We start from the raw sequence: 20778 nt of genomic DNA on the forward strand, positions 1-20778 counted from the left end.
AATACTGTATAGGAACTAGGTCCATGAATCAAGGCAAATTGGAAGTGGTCAAACAGGGGATGATAAGAGTGAATGTTGACATTCTAGGAATCAGAGAACTAAAATGGACTGGAACGGGTGAATTTAACTCAGGTGACCATTATATCTACTACTGTGGGCAGGAATCCCTTAGAAGACATGGAGTAGCCATCATGGTCAACAAAAGAGTCTGAAATGCAGTACCTGGATGCAATTTCAAAAATGACAGAATGATCTCTGTTTGTTTCCAAGGCAAACCATTCAATATCACAGTAATCCAAGCCTATGCCCCTACCAGTAATGCTGAAGAAGCTGAAGTTGAGCGGTTCTATGAAGATCTACAAGACCTTCTAGAATTAACACCCCAAAAAGATGTCCTTTTCATTATAGGGGACTGGAATGCAAAAGTGGAAAGTCAAGAAACATCTGGAGTAGCGGGCCAATTTGGCCTTGGAGTATAGAATGAAGCAGGGCAAAGGCTAATAGAGTTTTGCCAAGAGAATGCACTGATCATAGCAAACACCCTCTTCCAACAACACAAGAGAAGACTCTACACATGGACATCACCAGATGGTCAACACCGAAATCAGACTGTTTGTATTCTTTGCAGTCAAAGATGGAGAAGCTCTATACAGTCAGCAAAAACAAGACCAGGAGCTGACTGTGGCTCAGATCATGAACTCCTTATTGCCAAATTCAGACTTAAACTGAAGAAAGTAGGGAAAACCACTAGACCATTCAGGTATGACCTAAATCAAATCCCTTACGACTATACAGTGGAAGTGAGAAATAGATTTAAGAGACTAGATCTGATAGACAGAGAGCCTGATGAACTATGGATGGATGTTTGTGACATTATACAGGAGACAGGGATCAAGACCATTCCCATGGAAAAGAAATGCAAAAAGACAAAATGGTTATCTGAGGAGGCCTTACAAACAGCTGTGAAAAGAAGAGAAGCGAAAAGCAAAGGAGAAAAGGAAAGATATTCCGATTTGAATGCAGAGTTCCAAAGAATAGCAAGGAGAGATAAGAAAGCCTTCCTCAGTGATCAATGCAAAGAAATAGAGGAAAACAACAGAATGGGAAAGACTGGAGATCTCTTCAAGAAAATTAAAGATACCAAGGGAACATTTCATGCAAAGATGAGTTCGATAAAGGACAGAAATGGTATGGACCTAACAGAAGCAGAAGATATTAAGAAGAAGTGGCAATAGTACACAGAAGAACTGTACAAAAAAGATCTTCATGACCCCGAAAATCACAATGGTGTGATCACTCACCTAGAGCCAGATATCCTGGAATGTGAAGTCAAGTGGGCCTTAGAAAGCATCACTGAAACTCCAGTACTTTGACCACCACATGCAAAGAGTTGATTCATTGGAAAAGACCCTGATGTTGGGAGGGATTGGGGGCAGGAGGAGAAGGGGACAACAGAGGATGAAATGGTTGGATGGCATCACCGACTTGATGGACATGGGTTTGAGTAAACTCCGGGAGTTAGGGATGAACAGGGAGGTCTGGTGTGCTGCGATTCATGGGGTCACAAAGAATCGGACACAACTGAGCGACTGAACTGAACTGACTGAGTGGGTATGCGAAGAGGCAGGAATCTTGGAAAGGGGCAAGGGAATGTGTAGGAAGAACAACAAGAGGATGGTGGTGAGGGTGGCTCTGGAAGTCTGAAGGAGATCAAGTAGGAGGAGAATGGAAGGAAAATAGTTGATGTGATCTCTTGATTTTAGTGTCAGACTTAGAGTTGGGTAACATTGTGCATCTCTGGTACCTAAGAGATATAGACACATAGAAGATTACTGCTATTTGTATTATACAGCTTTTCTACTTTTTGAGTCAGGATAAGATGTGTATGGAGGAAGATTTAGAATGTTTGTGTGACTCATGTAGCAATGTACCCAGCCCCTGGCAGCTTGACTGGAGTGACTTAGTTAAAAATGCTTTGTTCACACAATATGTTCTTAATGTATATAACAAATGAACTTATTAAATGAAGACAAAAATATTAGCCTATCCAAGACTATTTTGATACAATTCTATAATGTTGGAAAATAACTGCAGAAGTTGTTCAAATTGAGTTACAGGAGTCAATGTGTATGTGTATGTGTGTGTATGTGTGTTTGTGTGCTTCTGTGTGTGTGTGTGTGTGTAAAGACAGGGAGAGAGAAAATGATGAGGGAGGCATGGAGGGAATCTTTACAAACTTTTGATCAATAAAAATTCATCAAATTAAAGTTTTGATGTGGTTTATGATTCTGCTTAGAGAATGCAAGTGTTTCTTTTTCTTTGGAAAAAAAATCATTCTGATGAACAAAAGGGTGCTTGGAATTCCTTATTTTTTCTGATACTATCCAAACAGAACTATAATTTTGGTACAAAGGAAGAACAATTTCAATGATAAATATCCTGTTCAATAAAACAGACTATTCTCTTGAGTTTTTTAAAATGTGTTTGACAGTTGAAAGTAAAAATTATACCACTGTCTGAGGCAGCATTCATGATATATAGATGTAATATATATGAAGACTATAACATCATGGGAAATGTTATGAAATCAATGTTATTGTAAATTTTCTGCATTCCATTTGAAGTGGTAAAATATTAATTCTCAATAGACAGTGAAAAATTATGACTATTTCAATCTCTAGAGCAATCACTAAAAAGTATTCAAAGGGATAGAGCCGGAACCAAAATAAAACAATTAAAATCAAATACTAAAAACAGGTCAAATAATCTAATTGGTAGCAGAAAAAGAAAAACAGAACAAAGGACAAATAAATAAACATTAGAAGAGATAAAAGATCTCAACTCAGTAATATAAATGTTCAATAGAAACAACTTAAAAAGAAGAGCAAAATAAACCCAAGGAAGCAGAAGAAAATAAAATAAAACCAAAAATAACAAAGTTAAAAGCAGAAAGACAACAGAGAATAACTAAAAAGACTGAAAGCTGAGCTGGTTCTTTGAAAGATGTACTGATACAACTGATAAATCTCTAGCAAGATAGAGAAACAGAGAACACAAATTACCAATAAATGAAACAGGAGGCTATTACAGATCCCACAGATGTTGAAAGGGTAATAAGGGACTACACCAAACAATTCTGCATACATAAATTCAAAAACTTCTAATTTAACCAGTTCCCCCGTGATTTATGAAAACTTAGCCAAGATCAAATAGATCATTTAATAGTCCTATAACTACAAAAGACACTAAATTTGTAATGAAAGAACTCCCCCCAAAATAAATATTCAGACCCAGATGGTTTCAATAGAAAATTCACCAAACATTAATAAGAAATAACATCAGTTCTATGTAATCTTTCTCAGAATATAAAGGATGCCTCTCACAAAGCACAAATAGAGAAATCACACTGAGGTTCATGAGCAATAGGATTGCCAAGATGAAAATGACCACACATCATAACTAGTAATGCCATATTTCAATGTGGGCTTATTTTCATGGGCTTTAAACTGCAGTTTCTATCTAGCACAGTCCAAAAATTTTAAGTCTAAAGAATTCTATCTAGTTGTACCATTCTGGAAATTACAAACAATGATGCAATGAAGCTTTCATTTCTCTGTGTGTGTATGTATGTATGTGTTCCTGTATATACTTATATAAATGTTTTTAATCATTTCATAGAAAAATAGTCTAAAAAGGGCATTTATAGACCAAAGGATAAGTACATTGAAAATTAAATAAGAGAGAATAGGCAAATTGCCATCCAAATTTATACTTCTACTAGAAGTATAAAGACTGATTCCCAACAATCTTACCAGCACTGGATATTAATCATTTAAGTTTTTGCTGATCAAATAGAGGATGAATAAACTCGTTGTTTAAACTCACAATTTTTTTTATTACTAGAAAAGTTGAACATTTTATATCTATTAAACACCTCTGAACTACTTACACTCTTTGCCAAAGGGGGAGATTCATCTTTCTCTTATTTTTTTGGTCTGGGCCAAGTGGCTTGTAGGATCTTAGTTCCCTGACCAGGGATTGAACCCATCCCTCATGCACTGGAAGAATGGAATCCTACCCACTGGACTGTCAGGGAACTCCCAATTTTTATGTATTAACTTGGGCAATTAAACCTTTGTTATGTGTTATGATTTTTTAAATTAATATTCTGTCTTTTATATATAAATTTACCCTTACTCAAATATTTCGGCCTTATCTTTGAAAACTTGTTTCCCATTATAGATTTTTAAGTAAATTATTTTCATAAGTTACCCAAACTTGATCTACTTTTTGCTTTCCTCTTTTTGACCAATTTGACTCATATTTCAAAGCCTAAATAAACATCACTTTCTTTGTAACATATCGCCAATCTTTCTCAGGCACAATAAACCATTTCTTTTTTATGTGCCTTAAATACATATATATGAGTACTTTTCAAAAGTAATTTTGTACACACTTGACTTTCTGCTATATTCTGGTCTTCTCAAGACTAGAGACCATGATTTGTTCAACTGTATTACAAAGAACATAGCATACATAGGAAAGTAAATTCTAAAGAAATATTTATGGCAAGATCTAGTATATATATGCTCTTTGAAATCTGATATAATATTGGGTTATAGAAGATATAGGGTATTGTACAGTGTGCTGGGGTCTGTGCTGTGGTTAGATGCTCAGTCATATTTGACTCTTTGCAACCCCATGGACTGTAGCCCACTAGGTTCCTCTGTCCATGGGGATTCTTTAGCCAAGAATGCTGGAGTGGGTTGCCATGCCCTCCTCCAGGTTGCTATGGCCTATGTCTTCCCAAATAAAAAAGCACTATCTGCTTTGTGGTACGTAGGGTTGAAGACTCTTCATTTATAACTGGGTGCTATAATAACAATTTACAAAAATGGATAGTCCTATGTATGTTATGGCCTTTGTAATACAGATGAATGAATCATGCATGTGTGTGTGATAAGCCACTTTAATTGTGTCCAACCTTTTGTGATCCTATGGACTAGGGCCTGCCAGGCTCCTCTGTCTAAGGGATTCTCCAGGCAAGAATACTGGAATGGGTTGCCCTACTTTCTTCCAGGAGGTCTTCCCAACGTGGGGATTGAACCCACATCTCTTTACTTCTGCTGCATTTTCACAGGCCTGTTCTTTACCACTAGGGTCACCTGCAAAGCCTTGGAAGAAATCATGGTCTTAGATAATAATTTCTAAAAATTCCTAGGGAAAAACCCGATTCAACTAAACAGGGTTTTCTTCAAAGTACAAAGACTAAAGAAATGCAAACGTAAATGTCATATAGTTTCCCATCCATCATTCCAGGAAAACCTTTAAGTGTCGCTATCACTATCCACCTCTTAAGAACATGACAGGTATGCTTAGACAGTTTATAAATAAGGCAGAGCTGAGATGTAAAGTAATACAATAGACAATAGAATGAAGAACTAATGAGAATCTTGGAAGCATAGCCTAAATTATAACACTTTTTTGAGAAATCTCATTCAATTCATTTGTTAATCCAATATAGTTCATTCTTCAGTGACATTAAAATCATCCTAATGAAGAAGGCACATATTCTCTGCAATTCAAGTTCTCTTTGTTCATAATAAGAGCAAAATATTATGACTCCACTTCATAGTTTTTAAGGTGAAGGTAGTTTTAAAAATCAATAAAAATGTGATGACATTCTCAATTTCAAGAGTTTTGTCCTTGATAATCTGACAAGTAATTTCATGTTCACAGATTCATATTTCTTGCATAGTGAGAAAATGTTTGGCATGGATCCCAAATGTTTTTTATCATATGCAAGAGAAAAGTAATTTATGTGCAGAGTTTTGTAACTATTTAACTATTAGCCTATATACAAAAAGGTGAAAATATGCTATCAAGTAATGGACTAACAGAGCTTCACACCAGTTGCAACAGCTCTCAGTTTAGAAGGACAAGGAATCTCGGAGGATCTTAGTTCTTACTTTCTAAACCAGAACACCAGTTACTATTACATCCTGAGCTAGTCCACCATTTTGTCATTCATTTAGCTAAGGACTACCAATGTTATCTAGACCTACCCATGTGGCCTCTGCACATGGATGCCTATGAGGATGTCGGAATGGTCTTAAGTCAAGGGAAAACCCAGGATTCATGCAGAACTACACTTTAATAGCAATGCCTCATTTCTTTGGAGAGAAAAACAGAAAGACCACAGAGGCAAGTACGTATTCAATTCAGCCTCACTCTACTTGCATATTCCTTTCAATACAGTTGTTTCCAAGTGATTTTGTTTCCCATACTGGCAAAACTCCATTTCGTTTTCCAGTTTTTCCTAAATCACTTGAATTCTCTGCTCCTTGCAAATGTTTCTACTCTGCTCTTATATCCTGATTTCTTGTTACCTTCAACCTGACACATTTAATTTCAGGCTCTAAGCTGCTGGTGAGTGATAGCAGCACTGTGTTTCATTATTCCTAGTTAGCAATGGTGTCCTGTGCCTGCCTCAGAGGAGAGAAAGGAATGGAGACTCTCCACTATATGACTATCTCTTGGTGGAAGAGTAGAGGCTTTTCCACACAGGTAAACCTCACTCTCATAGAAACAGAGGTACTCAAGAAAAAACAGAGGCCAAGTTCCACTCAAATGCAATACTGTAGAAAAAGAATGAGAAAAGATCGCATCCAATAATGTGGGCAAAATACTGACACTGCTGATGACTATGCACATCACCCTAGAAAAGGTTTTTAACCACTTTTTTTAATTTATTAAATTTAATTATTTTTTAATTGTTAATTCTATTAAAACAATGATAATAATTTCTACCTCATGAAGTTCCAGGAAAGATTAAATAAAATATCAGATGTGTTAACCATCGTCTGATATTGAAGCCTAAGAAAATTTGTAATTCAGACATCTAAGGGGAACATTTAAATCAGTTTCACATGGAACACTCTGTTTCAATGAGACCAGCATAAATGCACATCAAAAATCAGTTAAAAAGAATCAACATCAGGCATATATATTCATAGCCGATGCTCAGGAAAAAATTTTGAATAAAAAATGAATAATCCTCTCAAACATTTCTTAAATAATAAAAACCTAAAAAACAAGGTGTGCCTTCTTAGCTAAATAAGACACTGGCCACAAGAGCAATTATATCTGAAGTTCCTTGCCTTTCTCTCCTTCCTCCTTACCCTCTTAGACGATCGCTGTATAGCTTAGCTGAGTCTTCCTTAGATACTCCACTAGGTTTTCTCCAAAGTTTCCTTTAACTCTTTTGTAAAAGCACCAAAAGTGAAAGTGTTATTTGTTCAATTATGTCTGACTCTTTGTGACCCCATAGACTGTAGCCTGCCAGGACCATCTGTTCATGGAATTCTCCAGGCAAGAATACTGGAGTGGGTAGCCATTCCCTTCTCCAGGGGATCTCCCCAACCCAGGGCTCAAACCAGGGTCTCCTGCATTGCAGGAGGATTCTTTATCATCTTAGCCATCAGGGAAGCCCCCAAAGCACCAAAATGAACTTTAAATGACTGAATCTTTATGACTCAAAGGGCAAATCTGAGTATTTTCAAACAGAACTGGGGAAACAATGGAGGTAAAGAAGGAGCACAACATTTTTTATACTGAACTACTATAATCAAAATGGAAGGAATACAAGAGAGGACAGGACTGAAAGTTTTGCTGTTGTGAATGTTGAAGTAGAGAATGCTTCCCTGATTGGTGGTTTTCTAGAACTTTGCTACCCAATACACTACCAACTAGCTGCACGAAACAACTTAAATTTAAATTAACTAAAGTTACAATTAAGTTCCTCATTTGCACTAGCTATATTTCACATGCCCAAAGGATTCACATGTCTAATGGCTACTGTGTTGAACAATAGAGATATAGGACATTCTAGCCATTGGGAAAAAAAAAAAATCTTGTGGACAGGGCTATCTTAAAGAGAATACTTTAACTTTTTAGATAACTTCCAAGTCTCATTTCTTATGACTTTAAAAACTCCTGAGGGCCTACTATGGGCAAAACATGGCAAAAAAAAAAACCAATAATGTGCATGACAAAACATGACACTGGTCCCCTTTAGAGACAGAGAAAGAAATATTATAATAGATAATATTAATATTATATAATGTCTTATGACTAAAGTTATACCTAGATTGCTTCTGTAGAATGATCTCTAATTCAGACTGGTAGAGAACAGTGATATGGAATGTTTTCCTAGAGAAGGTAAGGCAAGCTTGATGTTGAGGGATGGATAGGAAATGGCTAGATATGAGGTAGAAAAAATGAGATGTTCTCAAGGAGAAAATGTCTAATAGCAAAGGGGAAACAGCATGGCACATTAAAAAAACCATGTGCTTCAGTATGTGAGAAGATAATAATAATAGGAACTGTAAATGAAAATACTTCATTCTGGATTTTAAATTAACTAACTTTGACTTGCTTTTATGAGAAACAGAAAATCCCTGCCTGGAGAGAATGTAAGAAGACACAGGGCATCAACGTAGGCAAACCTATCAGCATAAGAGGTGATATTATTAAATGAATGGGGACTATCCTAATTTCTAAGTCACTGTCAAATCAGAATTTATATATTTATAAATATTTATGCTTAATTATCATACATTCCCAGGCTTTGAATTACTTAACCTTGGATTTACCTATCAGTTTCTTTTCACTATCTCAAGGATAATTGAGAACTGAACCCATATGAAGATGGAATGGGCCAATGAAGAAGTGTATTTTTCATTTATCAATTTGGTGACAAAATATCTGCATATTTGTACAACTACAACTTTGTATTTTTGGTCATTTCCTCTCCTTTTTCCCCCATCTCCACTTCTCCCAATATTAAAAAGTACAGTCTATATCAAAAAGTATACAGTGAGAATTCCAGCAAAATCTTACATTGAATCAGAAAGACAAGGGTATACCAAAACATCTTTCATCTGTACCATTCCTTCAAGTGAAGTTACCTGGTAATCGCCCCCACCTCCAAAAAAGAAAGGCATGGTACATTATAAAGCACTCTGTTTAATCACATCAGCAGACACTCTATGACACCCTACCCTCTTTCTAGCTCTTTTAGTTTCTATTTTTCTACAGATTTTTGTTTGCTTTTATACAGGAAAAGCAATAGGGCTTGTGGAATAAATGAATGATTTTAAAAAAAGAAAAGAAAACACATCAGTTAGCATGATGGATTGCACAAATACAAGAAAGTTCACCTAAGCACCTCAGTAAAATGTTTTAGTATCCTTAACCTGTATACTTCTCAGCTGCCTGGAAGGTGTGTACATCTAAGTTCTTACCATTTTATAACTGAGGTCTAAGGTCATGAGTGACCCAGTGGTGAAGTTAAAAATAAAAGAGAGAGAGAGAGAGAGCCTATTTTAGATATTAGCTTCTTTCCTCTTACTCTCTTACCAGGTACTTGAATATGTATATTTGTGTAGAATTTACTTCATCCTTCATCATTTAAAAAGGATAATTCTATAAGAAAGGCAGTTAGCCATAGAAGAAAGTGCTTTGGATACAATCCAGGATTTGACTTTGGTTCTGTCTCCACCAGCTGTGAAACACTGGGAGGAGCAATTCATATAAAGAATGCAAGGAATTACTTCCAACCCCCTTCTCCACACCAATGGAAGCATATACATTATGCAGAGTTGAGGCAGACTCAGAATCCACAGCTCTTAATTATTTCTCAGCTGACCACAATGACTCTCTTTCCAATGGCCTTGATCATTCAGAGTCACCTGCTTTTTCATGTGCCAGGGAAGAGGTATAACAGAGAAGTGGATAGCAAGACCCACAGGTTTAAAGGGGAAGCCATGTCACTCACCCACATGGGGTCACTCAGGTCCGAGTCCTGCATGCGAATACAGTCCATGCTAATCTCAATTTTGTTTGTAGCACCATTTTCTGATGGTTCATCCACAAAGTTCAAGTCAATGGGCTGAACTGAACAGATGGGTCTGCCATAAAGGAAAACAAAAGTGTGTTAGGTGTGGAAAGGGACTAACACACACACATTCAGTTGGTAACACTGAGCTCTTTTTGCTTTAAAGATGGCAAGGCTCATTGGTTGGAGTAAGAAACCCTCAGCATGAATTCTGGCTCAAATACTTACCAGATATGAAACCTCTGGCATTCCAAATCTAAGCTCCTTTTGTAAAGTAAAAATCACTGCCCTCATCAAAGAATCACTAGGTGGAACACAGAATAGAAGGAACGAGTCAGAGATATATCCTAATCGTATGGGTCCCCAATACTCTGATATTGTTTCATCTTTCCCTTAATTTACTTAGGTGTCCCAACCTAATCTTAAGGAGATAATTATCCTCTTCCCAGCAAGGTACAATGAACGGTAAAATTTAGTGTTTTACTTTCTCAGAGATTATTTACAATATAAAAGTATATAAGTCTTTAACCCAAAGGAATGAATTTGAGTATCAGAGAGTCAATGGGGAAGTTATTTTGGGTTAGGTAGGAGAGTCCTTCTGATCCTCCAAAATTATACCACCTTGGAACAATAATGATTTTCTCGTGTTGAAAACTGAATAAATCTGTGCTGAATTTTGAACACAGAGATACTATTGGAGAGAATAATTTTTTCCCAATAATATCACCTGATTTTTATTGATTCTAAAAACATGCCTTCAAAAGCAGTACTTTGACTATCCACCACTACCTATTTATAACAGTCCATGTAAAACAGCTTTTTTGCTTATTTAATACTTACTGTTCCAGAAAATCCCAGATGTGCTGGAAAACCTCTGGACTGAGGAATTCACTTGTCTGTGTGCTCTGGGACATAGTGGATCGGTAATAACTCTCTTTCCAAGAGAAATGGGCAGGGGTTTCTACAAACCTTAAAAGGATAAAAATGAAACTAGGGTTACAGTTTCTATATTAATGAGACAGGATATTAAAATTAAAACATAGTCAATCAAAAACTTGAGTGAATGAATCTTCAAAAACATGCAGGTATACACAGCAAATTTTACTAGTTAAGCAACTGGTATCTCTTTAGGCAGTGGCAAGGATCCCATTTTGCCATTAAAATCAGGAAATCAAATCTTCTATCAAAGCTCTATTTCTTAACTAGAAAAGTTACACTCTGCACCTCCACTATCCAAAATCTACATTCTGCAGATTTCAAAAAGAAAATAAACATTCCCTCACTAAGTCTGACAGTGAATCTGACCTATTACTAAACCCATTTCACAAATGTCTCAATTGATTATCTGCCCATTCAGCCTCCAGCAAGTAAAAAGCAAAATCAGAAAATAAAAATGAGTTTAGAAATCTTAAATTTTACCCTCAGCATAGTCATCCCTCTCATAACTACCATTTTAGCATCAGGCCCAGGGACAATAAATTCAAACTTTTGAATTTGATTTTTTTTTATCACCAGTTACATATCTTAGTGTATGCGTGGGTGGTTTTTAATTGGAGTGTAGAATTCTATGTCAGACTAAGGGATAAGCAAACATCTGAATACACTGCAAATAAATGGTATTTCTATTTGTTTCATTTTGTTATAGGGTCCTCAACTTTGCTTTTACTTAAAAAAAAAAAAGAAAACTTGATCCTTATACATGTGAAGAAAAACATCAGCTTTCTCAGGTGATATAGTCTCCAAATCAGCATTCTGTCTGCATATCTCACCTTAAACGTATGTGATTCATTGTGATTATCAGGAAAAATCTCTAATAAATGTGATAAAAATACATATAACACTGTAAATGTACAGTGATGACATATATTATCTCATCTGATAGACCAAGGAAAAAGCCTTAAATGATGAGAAGAAATCAGTCAGGCCAGATAAGAACTAAAGTTACAGAGTTAGCAGTCTGTGATGCTATTGAAAGTGAAAGTAAAATGAAAGTAAGTCGCTCAGTCGTGTCCGACTCTTTGCGACCCCGTGGACTGTAGCCTACTAGGCTCCTCAGCCATGGGATTTTCCAGACAAGAGTACTGGAGTGGGTTGCCATTTCCTTCTCCAGGGGTGATGCTATTAGCCTAGTGTAAAAGTTTTGGGCCGAGAATGCCAGGAGATAAAGGTGCAGAGCGACATGTTGTTTTAAAAGTTTAAATTCTTCTGGTGAGTGTTGAACAATTTTGTAAGATATTTTTAAGCAAACTTAATACTTTGAAATAATTATAGATTCACATACAGTTATAATAAAAAATAAAGAGCACATCCATGTACCCGGAGAAGGCAATGGCACCCCACTCCAGTACTCTTGCCTGGAAAATCCCATGGACGGAGGAACCTGGTAGGCTGCAGTCCATGGGGCTGCGAAGAATCAGACATGACTGAGCGACTTCATTTTCACTTTTCACTTTCATGCATTGGAGAAGGAAATGGCAACCCACTCCAGGGTTCTTGCCTGGAAAGTCCCAGGGATGGGGGAGCCTGGTGGGCTGCTGTCTATGGGGCCGCACAGAGTTAGACACAACAGAAGCAACTTAGCAGCAGCAGGAGCAGCATCCAGGTACCAGTTACCCAATTTTCCCCAATGGGAAGTAACATCTTACAAAACTGCCATATAATATCACAACTAGAATATTGACATTGATATGATCTTATTCAGAAATTCTAATATTATTGTACTTTCTTTTGTGTCTATGTGTGTGTATTCATTTCTATACAATTTTTTATCACATACGTAGGTTAATGTAGCCATCTCTACAGTATTAAAGAATCTGAAGCATGAGCTTGACCCAGAATATATCTTCCATTGATAAATCTGAAAGTTGTATGGAGGAAGGATTTATAGTTTATTGGTTTATGGACAAAGTTTTTTATGGGGTTGTATAAGTCCAAATAAGACAGCAGGATGATAGAAGTGGGGGTGGAGAAGATGGAGGCAATTTTAATAATTAGTGAAAAGGTTAAATCAGATACTGTTTATGTTACTGATGGAAGAAGAAGGAATAGTAGAGGTGAGGATGACTTCAAGTTTCCAACCTTAATGAACTCAGTGGTTGATGATTCCATTAATGAAACCAATGAATACTGTTGGAATATCTGGCTTGGAAAGAAAGGAGAGATGGTGAGTTCTGTCTTAGCATGTTAAGTTTGAGGTACCAATGGGATATATTAAAAGTATAGCACACAGTTGAATAAACCTTAAACTTATGGGAGAGAAACAGGCCAGAAGTTTAGAAACAGAAATCCTCATCATAGGGTGAAAAAAAATTCATGAGAACAGATGCAATGGCCTAAGCGGAGCAGGTACAATAAGCAAGAAAGTTACCCTGATGGAGGTGGAAATAAGAGTGTGCTATGAAAGTTTACAATGTTCCTCATGGGCCCATCCAGGAAAATCTGTCCATAATTAGAAGAGCATCTGAAAATCCAATATCTTTACATCAAAAGAGTAAATTCATTTTCTTTATTTCTTTTGGGGAAAGAATCCAGACTTGGTTTATATACTCCCAACTAGTGAGTAGAAAGGAAGTGAAATTTAATAAATCTAATACTGACTGAGAGTTAAGATTTCACCCACAGGTGACACTTTTGAATATGCTTGATTTTGAATATGTTCCTTCAAATAAGACAGAAGGAGAAGGAAGTGGAGAAAATAAAAAAATCCTAAGCAGTGAAAAAAATGGAGGTAAACAAAGGTATGAATTATTCAAACTCCAAGATGTAAATAAGCTCCCATATGGATTATCCTGCGCATGGACCCACAAGCCCATCCCTAATATCCAAAGACCTTAGCACCATGATTGATAACCTGACAGCCAGGCGAGTACTAGAAGGTAAACTCAGCAGCATGAAGTAGATTCTCAGTGATATTCAGTGTGTGACATTTAACATGAAAATGTACACGTTTTTCTTAAAGATGGCAGAAATGTAGGTATAGTTTCTAAGAGACTGACAGTTGACATAACCTAGATCTTAAATAACAGACAGTATGGGGCTGATTCAAAAAGAAGAAAGGAGCTTAGATGGAAGTTAGATGCTGTCACTTCCCTCTAAAGCAGAAAGAAAAAATATCATTGACGCCAATATCACTTAGGATTTCTATTTCTTTTACTATTTCTACACGGAAGTTCTGGTTTCTCTCATGCTTACTCTGATATTCCTTTGTTTCATATTTTCCTTTTAGTTTCTCTTTGATTTCTAAAAAGACCTTCCCTGTATCTCTGATGTTACAGCTAACCAGCTCCATCACCTTGAAAATGCCCCTCAGTTGTGAGAGCTTCAGTTTTCTTGAATGTTACATGAAGAGCATCATCTCTGCTCTGCTGCCTTTCAAACGCCTGCCCAGTCCTCAGGGCCGGAGACGGCCCACAGCGGATTTCCTGGTTGCTTATTTGAAATAAAGTTTTTCTTTAAATTTTCTTGGCCTCCTGTTGCATCTCGCAAATGCTAGTTTACCTGTGTAACAATTACGACAAAGAATTTTAAATAATTGAAGGCTGAGCCTAGATCTCTCATCTTTGCAGTTTGATAGTTCCTTGAGGTTAGAGTGGAGTGAACATAGGTATTGGAGTGAGACAGACTTGGGTTCAAATCTCAGTTTTACTGTTGACATTCTATGAAGCCATGGCCATGCTACTTAGTAATTTTGTACCATACATTTTTCAGCTATGCTTCCTTCACAGAGTGGTTGAAGGCATTACTTGAAAGGCTTACCTATAGAAAATGTGTTATACGTGTTTGTTTACACAAACAATGATTGTGTTTGCATAATCAATACACTGATTCTATTAGATCAAAAACTATATAATTTGTATCTAGGCAATACTTACTGAACTAAGCTAACTAAATAGTGTATTTGAAAGGTTTGTCAAAGTTTCAAAAGTGTCACACAGACGTATTGATAATTGCATTAAACTGGAATCATCGCTCATTTCAATTCAGTTCAAATCTTGCATTCTGTATCTGTATCCTTGGACCAAAACAACGCCCCATCACCTCTCACTTTCTCCTAGGTCGCCTTTGTCTCAGGCCTGCAACATTAAATTAGGCAGCTTCCTCCCTCATGGTCTCAAGCATCAAGAGGGCTTTATTAAAAAAGATGAGGGTGGGGTGTGGTATAGATTGGTGATTATTAAATTATTTCATGAAACCCTAGGTGCCTCAGTGTATTCACATATGTAAAGAAATGGCCATATCAGTAGATCTCCAGAAACATACCTGTCCTTAATACAATGAAGTTAGACTTTTGTCTGTTTTCCAAGTATTAGGGCTCTGAGCAAGATTTCATTTGAAGAAAGGGCTCCGTTTAAAAAAAAAATCAATTGTCTAGCTTTGAGGATATTCAGGGTCTCTCTTCTGCAAACTTGGTATTGATTTCCATTTGTGAATAAATATGCAAAATATTTTTGAGAGAAAGGAAGGGAAGTGATCAGCTGGTATCAGAAAGAATGAAGTAAGTCCTACTATCTTCCAATGTTTTGCCTTTGGGTGAAATCTCTGTATTAATTCAGGGCTTCCCTGGTGGCTCAGTGATAAAGAATCTGCCTGCCAATCAATTCAGGGGACGTGGGTTCAATCCCTGGGTGTTGACTGGCCTCAGGAGCAGTCCAAATCACACAATTTCTTCTGTATTTTTAGTTCAGAAACATTCCCCTGCTTTCAGTTTACTCTGCAATTATCATTATTAATTGTCATGCTTAATTTTAAGGATGCTGAAGAGCACCTTGATGTCGTTTAGTAAACTGCCTCTTTATTGAACCCAACAGTGCCCAAGGGCCCTGGAGGAGTAAATTTACTCAAATACTTGAGGTAAACTCACTTCCTGGAAGTCACCCACATAATCTAAATCAGGCCCATTAAGAAATTTTTTTGGAAGGAAATATTTTCTTTTCAACTTCGTGTTGAAAAATGACCAGTCTGTTCCTTCTCTTAAAGTCAAACCCATCTTCCAGCTTCACTTTTGACAAACAGGTTAAGTGGATAAGGGGAAAGGGTGGGAGAGATATTTTAGGATTTGGGATCAACATACATAAACTACTACATATAAAATAGAAAACCACCAAGGACCTACTGTATGGTACGCCCCAGCCCCCAAACTCTCTCATTACAGTCGGTGTATCTAATATCAATTCACCAGTTTTTAACTCTGAGGTGATCTTTCCCTCTCTTAAGTACTGAATCTTCTGACTCATATTTTGTGTCCTTCTTTTAATCATAGGTATTTGCTGCCTTAAAGGTAAGGTTTCTCTGATGTATAGAGAGAAATCTTTTCTTACACTCCCAATTCCCACTGAACATTCTTCCTGCCTTCATTTCACTTGTCAGAATTCCCTTCTAACCTGCATATATGATCATCAGTCTTCCCCACACAGTATTTTTATCAGGTCACTTTTCCCTGACTCAGAATTTGCAGTCACTCATCTTTGTGCCCTGGACAAAACCTAATCAGCTCTGGCAGCCCATCATTCTCTTTATTCTTTTGAAAAGACCCTCTTTTCTAAAATATTCAGCCATCTGCATTCTATATCTTGCTTGTTTTTAGCCAAGAATCTTTTCAGATCATGATCTCTTATACTCCACTATCTTCCTACAAACTTTACTGTTTACATTTGCCAACATCCAGTAGAAAACGCAGCTCAGAAGGGCTACTGCAATAGACTGAATGTTTGTGTCTATCCCAAAATCCATATGTTGAAACTTATTGGAGGTGAGGTCTTGGGAGGTGATTAGGTAATGATGGTAAAGTCCTCATGAATGGGATTAGTTGCCTTAAAAAGAGGCTTCACAGAGTTCTCTTGCCCCTTTCACTATGTGAAGTTAGCAATCTATGAACAAGGAAAGGAGATCTCATCAGACATCGAACCTGCTGGTGCCTTGATCTTGGACTTACCAGATCCCAGAACTGTGAGAAATAAATTTCTGTTGTTGATAAGCCATTTGGTGGTATTTTGTTATAGCCGCTGGATGGGTTAGGTCAGTGACAATATTTTTTTGTTTGTTTGTTTGAGTTCATTTCCTCAATTTGGCACACTTTAAGTACTCTTTCCTTAGTTAATTCTATTATAATTTACTCATGTTGAAATGGCATTGCCCCAGCTAACAAGTAAGGAACTGGAAGTCAAGAACCACGTTATTAATTTCCTGGTTCTTTACAACACAGAGTTGTAGAACAACAATAACAATGACAACAAAAAAATTGGAAAAGACTTTATTTCTCAGCATCTATACTTTATATAAGTGAGGACTCACAGGGGTCTTATTGATAGTCCCATATGAGTATAAAGGTCTAGAAGGACTGTGGGAAGCCCTGACAAGAGACCCCTGCAATGAGAAGACCATACCAAAACTAGAGAGTAGCCTCTGCTCACTGCAACTGAAGCAGGCCTGTGCGGAGCAATGAAAACTCAGCACAGCCAAAAATAAAATAAAAATTAAAGACATGAAAAAAAAAAAAAAGGACTGTGGGGAAATTGAATCAGAGGAATTTTCTTAATATTGAGGAATGCACTAGATTGAATTTAGATAAATAAATTCACTAAAATCATTCTATGAACTTCTATGCATTTTTTCAATCACTTTTCTGCAACTGTATTATATATTTACTGGTCTTTTGACAGTCCTCCATCAGAATGCAAAGTCATTGAGAGCAACCATTGCCTTGTTCACTTCCGCATCCCTAGAACCTATTACAGCATCTGGAAATATAGGCTTCCACTGTTTTCTGCAATATCTCATTCCTATGAAACCAAAAGGTTTCACAAGCAAAGAATATCCTTTCCTTTCTGAAAGTTCTTGTTATGCCACTTCGCCAAAGAACTATGTTAGTGTTGGGTTTCATGAAAGAAATCTGAAGACTTTTTTTGCTTTTAAGAAAAAAAGTCATAGGAACTTTCCTGGTGGTCCAGTGGCTAAAACTCCATGCTCCCAATGCCAGGGGCCCACGTTCAATCCCTGGTCAGGGAACTAGACCCTGCATGCTGCAACAAAGACCCACAGTAGACAAATACATTAACAAATAAAAATATTTTTAAGAAAAGAAAAAAGTCATTGCCATACTGATGGAGTTATTTTTATACCCCTCTCCTACCACTTCCCCCAAATTCCTAATATTTCAATGTTGGCTATTGCCTTAGCTCTACTTGAGAGATATGAGAAAATTATAGTTATGAATAATTAAGAAACTTCCACATTATAGTCTCCCAAGACAGAAAATTGTATAAATATGTCTTTGTATCCCTACAAGTACCAGAATTCTTGACATAATAATATGGCATTTATAAACATCTGATGAATGAATGAATGGCCTTGGTTCATGCAAACGAGCATGGTTAGTATACAAATAGAGATCAGATAGACTCTGAAGTCTTCACTCTTTATGACAAATCACAGAGATTTCTAAAGAGGGAAGTAGATGTTTTGTAGCAATACAAGAGACAGAAAAAAATTTAAAACCAAGAATGGAAACAAAGAGACGGGTATATCCTCAGAAACCCAGGAGGACTTTGCTGTAATGACACAACCCAGTGAATAAGGTTGTCAGTGGTAACTCTGAGTCATCAAGCATTTTCATGTCACACACTTTCTTGGTTTGGTGGTGGTCTGACTCTTACAACCCCATGGACTGTAGCCTGCCAGTCTCCTCTGTTCACGGGATTCTCCTGGCAAGAATACTGGGGTGGGTTGCCATTTCCTTCTCCAGGGCACCTTCTCAACTCAGGTCTCCTGCACTGCAGGCAGCTTCTTTACCAACTGAGCTACGAGGGAAGCCCTATTCTGGGTTTAGAAGGACAGCAGAGTATGTATGCCTTATTTTCGGAACTACATTAACATACATTGTAATACACATTGTAATACAATGTAATATACATTGTAATACATAACAGTATAAAAGGGAAAAAATGCTATTTAAACAGTTTATCTAAAAAACTCACCTATGTGGAATGACATATTTTCTAAGGGATCCTTATAGATAAGTTTCATCTTTTGCTAAATCATTACGGCCCTTTGTGGTTCCTGTCTGATCAGGGGCACATCTTTTGTTAGAGTCTAGTTTTTTTATTTAGTTTCCATTGAGTGGTTGGTTGGTTGAGATAAGAAAGTCATTTATTTCAGTTTTTGGCTTTGTGGCTTCACAGTATAGCAGAGTGTCTGGTACAAGGGTGGGGTGGGGACCAAGTCAATACTTATTGAAGTAAGTATTTGGAAAGTTGGAGTAAAAATAGCAATGCCAATATCTAGAGCAGAAATAACAGTTAATATTTGATTGCGTCTATGGGCAAGGTACTCTGCAACATACATGGCATATATTAATTTTCATAATGTCATGTAAATATCAATATTACCCCATTTTCCAGGTAAGAAAACTGAAACCTAGTCATGCTTTTCCTCAAGATCACATGGTAACTGGGAAGATGGCAACTCAACAGGTCTTAAAGATTTGACTTCAGAGGCTCTATTCTGTTATTTACAAAGTCAGTCATTTGGGGAAAGTTATTCAGCTTCTCTGAGCCTCAATTTCCATATCTGTCACAGTGAAGAGAGAAGCGTACCTATCTCTCATGAAGAGGGAAGGCCTCGGATCCTGATTTTAGGCGGTTATTCCACTTCCCCAGCAAGGGGCAGTAAGTGCCACAATCCACTGCTCTACAGACTCACTGGTCTGTATTTGGAAAATACAGAGTCCCTGTCCATACCTCCAAGAGATTCTAGTTCAGGTAGTCTGGAGTGAGGTCCAGGAATCTACACTTTAACAAAACTTCACATGAAAACACACAGCTTTGCAATTCACCTGAAATCGATTCCGTTGCAATTGTTAATCAAAAAATAGAGCACCTTGAAAAATCTACATTTTCTCCAAATCTGTATCCTTAAATAGGTATTATCACAGTCTTATTCAATAAGAATTTTTTTTATCACTTGAGTAACACAGTATGGTATAATAATTGTAATTACTATTATAGAACACATATCACATGTTAGACATTGTTCTAAATGTTTTACAGATAGCAATGCTTATAATCTACCCAATTACCCATAATAAAGTGGACTATCATTATCCTCATTTTAGAGATGAGGGAACTGAGGCACGCAGATGACTAGTAAGCTCCCTAAAGATGCACACTTGATAAGGGAGGGCAGGCTCTGCAGGCTGTGCTATTTACCATTACACTGTGAGGACGCTACCAGGACGGAGGTCAGAGCCCCAGCTTATACGTGATCTTGGCCAAGTCCCTGACCCTCTATGGGATTTACAGTCCTCCTCTGTGAGGTGAGGAGGCTAACACTGATGATCTCTAAGGTCCTCTGGGTCCAAAATTCTATTATTCATTCTACAGGAGGCTTTTGACCTCGTTATCTAACGGACCAAGACCTTAGAAATTCTGACCGTAAAACACTCCCACTTCTAGAACTGCCCCATTATTATCTTTACTTTACCTGCCAATTCAAAAAAACTTCCGAATAATCTGTCCTTTGACACTCTTTCTTGCTGAGGAAACCAAATATTCTTCAGCCCAGAGCCTGTAGATCTGTCGTTACAGTTTCCTTTGAAGCCCTGAAGCCTTATGCTTAATCAGGCTTGCAGAGTGCTTCCACCTGAGTCCATTTGAACCTCATTGCCCTCCCCAATAGGCCTCTAGCCTCTTGCTCTTTTTCCTTTCCTCTTGAGCAACGGCCCTCTTCTGGCCTAATTCACCCTCAGTAACATCTCTCCAAACTGTCCACCTTACCTCTCCGCTTGTGTGCGGTTGGCTTATTCGAGGCTGAAACTTTCAGCTTCTTTTAGTCTCGTATTTCTCAAACCTGGTTACACAGTAGAAGAGATGAGATGCTCAAAATAT

The 20778-nt window shown here is 37.2% G+C and overlaps 1 protein-coding gene across 3 annotated transcripts in view; it reads right to left on the bottom strand.

Moving 5' to 3' along the window:
• TP63 (tumor protein p63) overlaps positions 1-20778 on the bottom strand; it is a 246557-nt gene that overhangs the window by 142960 nt on the left and 82819 nt on the right. For all 3 annotated transcript variants that reach the window (XM_065942383.1, XM_065942382.1, XM_065942384.1), the window contains exons 2-3: positions 10739-10867; positions 9839-9971 (exon numbers count right to left, since the gene is read on the bottom strand). In XM_065942383.1, coding sequence (XP_065798455.1) covers positions 9839-9971; positions 10739-10867 — 262 coding nt within the window. The remainder of the gene's footprint in view (positions 1-9838; positions 9972-10738; positions 10868-20778) is intronic.

This window comes from Muntiacus reevesi, chromosome 8 (assembly GCF_963930625.1).
Source record: "Muntiacus reevesi chromosome 8, mMunRee1.1, whole genome shotgun sequence".
NCBI lineage: Eukaryota > Metazoa > Chordata > Mammalia > Artiodactyla > Cervidae > Muntiacus > Muntiacus reevesi.